The 4,942-nt window shown below is 40.1% G+C and overlaps 1 protein-coding gene across 1 annotated transcript; it reads right to left on the minus strand.

The window, feature by feature from the left end:
- Positions 1 to 1,111: 1,111 nt before the first annotated feature.
- On the minus strand, positions 1,112 to 4,563 carry LOC130203002 (uncharacterized). The gene is made up of 10 exons (XM_056428901.1): positions 4,554 to 4,563; positions 4,233 to 4,354; positions 4,064 to 4,124; positions 3,131 to 3,304; positions 2,922 to 2,993; positions 2,250 to 2,321; positions 1,750 to 1,821; positions 1,612 to 1,671; positions 1,384 to 1,455; positions 1,112 to 1,253 (listed from the first exon to the last, which is right to left on the minus strand). Exons 1-10 carry the CDS (start codon positions 4,561 to 4,563, stop codon positions 1,129 to 1,131), a joined length of 840 nt encoding a protein of 279 aa, XP_056284876.1. The 3' UTR covers positions 1,112 to 1,128.
- Between the last annotated feature and the right edge of the window lie 379 nt (positions 4,564 to 4,942).

Here is a 4,942-nt window from a genome sequence, read left to right on the forward strand (position 1 = left end):
TAAAGGTAACAGGAGGGTTAAAAAAACAAAAAACATGACAGTGTCTTATAACTTTACGTTGATAATAGACAAAGTACAGTTTTCCCATAAGGAAGGTTATGAGTAAACCTTCTCTTGAGGAACTTGTATTGGAGAGCTAACACAGGCAAACAGCTCCAGGAGGGACAACAACCTAAATTTGAACTGGGTCTAATTATGACGTGACTTACATTCCACAACATACGGTACAGACAAAATGACGAAGGGCTCTCCTAATTTGAAACACAGCGTTATCAATCAGTCAGATGGATTTACACAATCAGTCAAACATTTTAAATCTCCTGCCACAAAAGCGTGATTGGGTACAGAGGACGGCTCTATATTTGTCTTTGGTCTTTTCTTGATTTTGAAGGTGAGAGAGAATATTTCGATTTTTTTTTGTAATCCTCTTAACAGATGTTATTGTGAATGAATGGTTTGCAACAAAACGTATAAAAACTTCATCAAAGCATAAATCGGAGGTGAGTCGAGGGTTAGCCGAACATACGATGGACTGACGAATCCCAGTTTAGATCCGTTTATCTAACCACTGAGTAGACTAAAGGAAAAACATGTTTCCAATAGTTTTCTCCACCTTTCTTTCTATGTTAAAATATATATATTTTTTAAATGTTGAAGGAAAGATGGAAAAAAAATGAGTATAAAAAGCGATTCCCCAGCGTACGTTTATCAAAAGTCCCAAAAACGTGGAATTAGATTTCAAGCCATTAAACTTTAAGCCGAGTCCGATATTATTCCCCAACACACAATTGTACCCCACTGTGGGCTTTGTGTATGATTCAATTCACTGGATAAAAAAAAGGTATTTCCGTATCATAAGGCTAATAATGCATTTTTTTTAAATTGTAGAGAATGAACAAACATGAGAATGAGATTCACAAGAAAACCGTAGTGAGAAGAGGAAGAAAGAGTTACCTTGTGTAACCTCAAACTGGATAAAACATGAGAGAGAGAGAGAGAGAGAGAGAGAGATATTCACCTCCTGTGTCTTGTTGAATGTCATCACTTTTGCCACCGTGGGCATTAACTCGATAAGCGGGAGCGGGCTTGGAAGCACTTGGATCGGGATAGGAAAACGGCAAAATGCAATTACTGACTCCGAATGAAAATATGAAGAGGAAGAAAGTGAAAGTGATATTTTCTTTGTGGTTCCTGGGGACCAGTGGGGCCAATTTGTTTAAAGTTTTGACCAATGGCATCTGAGGTACCCAAACCTGGCAAAGAGTCAGTCACATAAAATGACATTATTACTTAATGACTCCAAATCTTTTCGTATATATATTTCTAAAATCAACATATGTTTACATAACATGAAAATATAAAGAGGAAGAAAGTGAGATTTACTTTGTGGTTCCTGGGGACCAGTGGGGCCAATTTGTTTAACGTTTGGACCAAAGGCATCTGAGGTACCCAAACCTGGCAAAGAGTCAGTCACATGAAAAGCATTATTACTTCATGATTCCAAATCTTTTAGTATATATATTTCAAAAATCAACGTAATTTTTTCGCCTCCATTGGATTCTCAAATACTAATGATTGAACATGTGTCGCGTTAAGGAGAGGGAGATTCACCGTATTGAAAGCCATCTCTTTGGCCAGCCGGGACTGAAACACTTGCATCTGAGTGATGCTCTGTTAGGAGAACGGCAAAATACAATTACTGACTCCAAATGAAAATATGAAGAGGAAGAAAGTGAAAGTGATATTTACTTTGTGGTTCCTGGGGACCAGTGGGGCCACTTTGTTTCAAGTTTGGACCAATGGCATCTGAGGTACCCAAACCTGGCAAAGAGTCAGTCACATAAAAAGCATGATTACTTAATGACTCCAAATCTTTTAGTATATATATTTCAAAAATCAACTATTTTTTTAACATTGGAATCTCAAATACTAATGATTAACTTCACATATATATTCCTATATGTAGCAGGGTGAACAGATGTTTAACAGGTGGCAACGGGTGGTCGTTCGTGGCTCGTGGCAACTGCTCGGTGGCCAGATGTTCACGCAGTTGTGTCGGATTTAGTGGCATCTAGTGGTGAGGTTGGGAATTGCAACCAACGGAATATCCCTCCGCTCACTCCTCTCTTTCCAAGCATGTCGGGGAACTACGGTGGCCTTGAGGTCAGGTACAAATGCAAAAGGGGTGCAACATGGCGAACTATGTTTACATAACATGAAAATATGAAGAGGAAGAAAGTGATATTTACTTTGTGGTTCCTGGGGACCAGTGGGGCCAATTTGTTTAAAGTTTTGACCAAAGGCATCTGAGGTACCCAAACCTGAAAAAGAGTCAGTCACATAAAATGATATTATTACTTAATGGCTCCAAATCTTTTAGTATATATATTTCAAAAATGAGACGATATAGATCCTATCTGCCTGATGGATCATTGAGGTCTGGGTCGTGGAATTCCTGCTCCTGACTACGCCACTGTCCTGTTGAGACTCCGCCCACTGTTGAGACTCCGCCCACTCCTCCTCCCCACCGCCATCTGCCTGATGGATCGTGGAGGTCTCCATCGTGGAATATGCCTACTATGAACTATTCATACACTCTGTCATATTCATTGAATGTATTTTAACTCTAAATCTGTCCTTCTGTACACATTACATCTATTGCATCTGTCCATCCTGGAGAGGATCCTCCTCTGTTGCTCTCCTCCAGGTTTCTTCCTTTTTCCCCTGAAGGGTTATTTGGGAGTTTTTCCTGGTCCGATGTGAGGTTTTGGGGCAGGGATGTCTATGTGTACAGATTGTAAAGCACTCCGAGACAAATTTGTAATTTGTGAAATTGGGCTATACAAATAAACTGAATTGAATTGAATTGAACATATGTTTACATAACATGAAAATAGGAAGAGGAAGAAAGTGAGATTTACTTTGTGGTTCCTGGGGACCAGTGGGGCCAATTTGTTTAAAGTTTTGACCAAAGGCATCTGAGGTACCCAAACCTGAAAAAGAGTCCGTCACATAACATGGCATTATTACTAAATGACTCAAATTCTTTTAGTTTATATATATTTAAAAAATAAAAATCTCAAAATACTACTGATTAAACCTTTGTGACGTTAAGGAGAGGGAGACTCACCTCCTGCTTCTTGTGAACAGCCGTCGGTTTGGCCGCTGTCCGGCTGATCTGCGATGAATTCTTCCAGAAGGCCGATGTGAGCATCCAGGAAACTCTGGATGGAATTCACTTGGGTCTTCGTGTCCTTCAGCATTTGGAGGTAATCAACCAGGACCCCGTTGTTAGTCAGAGCAGCTGGAGAGAGAGAACCCGGCTGGGCGTGTTAGAATCTGGATGACCGTTTGCATCTGGATGGGGGACAGTTATGTCAGCGCTCAGGTCGGCCATCGAGAGCGCCAATCAACCCCACGGTCAGCAGGCGGAAGTGACGTAGGTACCTTAGGAAGGAAGCAGGAAGTGTCATGATGCCATGCAAATATAATTAAAGAGACTGAGATGGAGTAGTGCCAGTGAAATGTGTGTGACTGCAGGAGTTAATACTTTACAAGCTGTTTTAGGAAATGTTATGTATAAATTCATCTGCCGGGTTGATGACTCCGAAAATGAAACCATCATGGTTTGATCAAATATAAAGTTTAGGACGACACGCTGCCATCTGTGGAGACATTGGTACAGCTGTCTATTTATAAAGCATTCGTAGTTCTAGGTATTTTTCTTGTGATTTTGTATGTATTTTATTCTATTTAATGCTTTGTACCTTGAGTCTGAAAAAAAGGTTTGATTCTTAGAAAGAAAACAACGATTAATTTGACTTACATACGGACAAATGAGTGTTGAATGAGTGTCAGACGGGTGGTTCACTTGTTTATGTTTTATATTTGGGTTAGGTAATAATAAACCTAAGCGCTGAAAACAATTATTATTATTTAATGTAATTGTGGGGAAAACCGGGACTATTTGGACCAACTTTCGCGCACAAATGGGGACATTATACATTTACATAATACTGCCTCCACTATCAAACAAGTGAAAGTGAAAGTAACCTGTACACACCCATGACAGATTCACGTGGGAGGAACCCCTTCAGTTTTTTCAGGAGCTGTTCAGCAATCGGCTGAAACAAAAAAAATTATATTACACTACATTTTTTGCAAATATAGACCCGTTTCTACGCATTGCATCTGCATTTAAATACCCTTTGTAATCACACTCGTTGGCTCACCTGTTTGTGGATGATGTCATAGAGGGTCCTCCTCAGCTTGAAGTGCTGAGGTCCGGGGAACAGTTCATGCAGATCTTCTCGCGTCAGCGTCAGGATCTCGGAGTCCGTGCGTAACTCCGCCTCTACAACGAGGTGACGAGTTGGGTCAGAGCAGGAAAAACATTCTTTGTCCTATCATTAATAAAAGGTGCATTAATAACACGCGTTATTGGTCCTGTTCCATTTAGGCGAGGCCAGGGCCCTAGAAATGCGCGTGCTGGCTCAATGTTACGACTGTCACGCGCTAAATATAATTATATTGCCAATTGCAGGCGTTGTGACGAGGCAACATGGCTGCTGTTGAAAGAGAGGTCTATATGTGACAGCTCAACAGCAAGTTGTGTTTATACAATCTTTAACTATAGATGTATGGTTTTATTTGATGTAATTATCCTCAATAACAAAATATAAGAAATATAATATTTTTATAACATTTTGTAAAAAATCACTTACCTTCCAACACGAGCTGCGTCTCTGTTGACGCGCTTTATTTCACTCAGTAGGAACGACATGATTTCAGCTGTAAGAAAAACAGGAGGATTACAAAAAAGTCACATTTATAGCACGGATTCTACTTTCTCTGCGTCTCTTCTGGCTTCACACAAACCTCTGGCGTCGACAAATTAAAGCAAAAGCGAAAGAGACCTTTAAAGTAGTCGGATCACACGACA

Source organism: Pseudoliparis swirei, chromosome 12, assembly GCF_029220125.1.
Source record: "Pseudoliparis swirei isolate HS2019 ecotype Mariana Trench chromosome 12, NWPU_hadal_v1, whole genome shotgun sequence".
NCBI lineage: Eukaryota > Metazoa > Chordata > Actinopteri > Perciformes > Liparidae > Pseudoliparis > Pseudoliparis swirei.

What these genes read in the sequence shown, in the direction of transcription:
- LOC130203002 (XM_056428901.1), bottom strand. An exon ending in CTGTTCACAAGAAGCAGGAG is followed by an intron (nt 2,994 to 3,130) that starts GTGAGTCTCCCT and finishes ACTCTTTTTCAG; the next exon opens with GTTTGGGTACCTCAGATGCC. An exon ending in TGGTCCCCAGGAACCACAAA is followed by an intron (nt 2,322 to 2,921) that starts GTAAATCTCACT and finishes ACTCTTTTTCAG; the next exon opens with GTTTGGGTACCTCAGATGCC.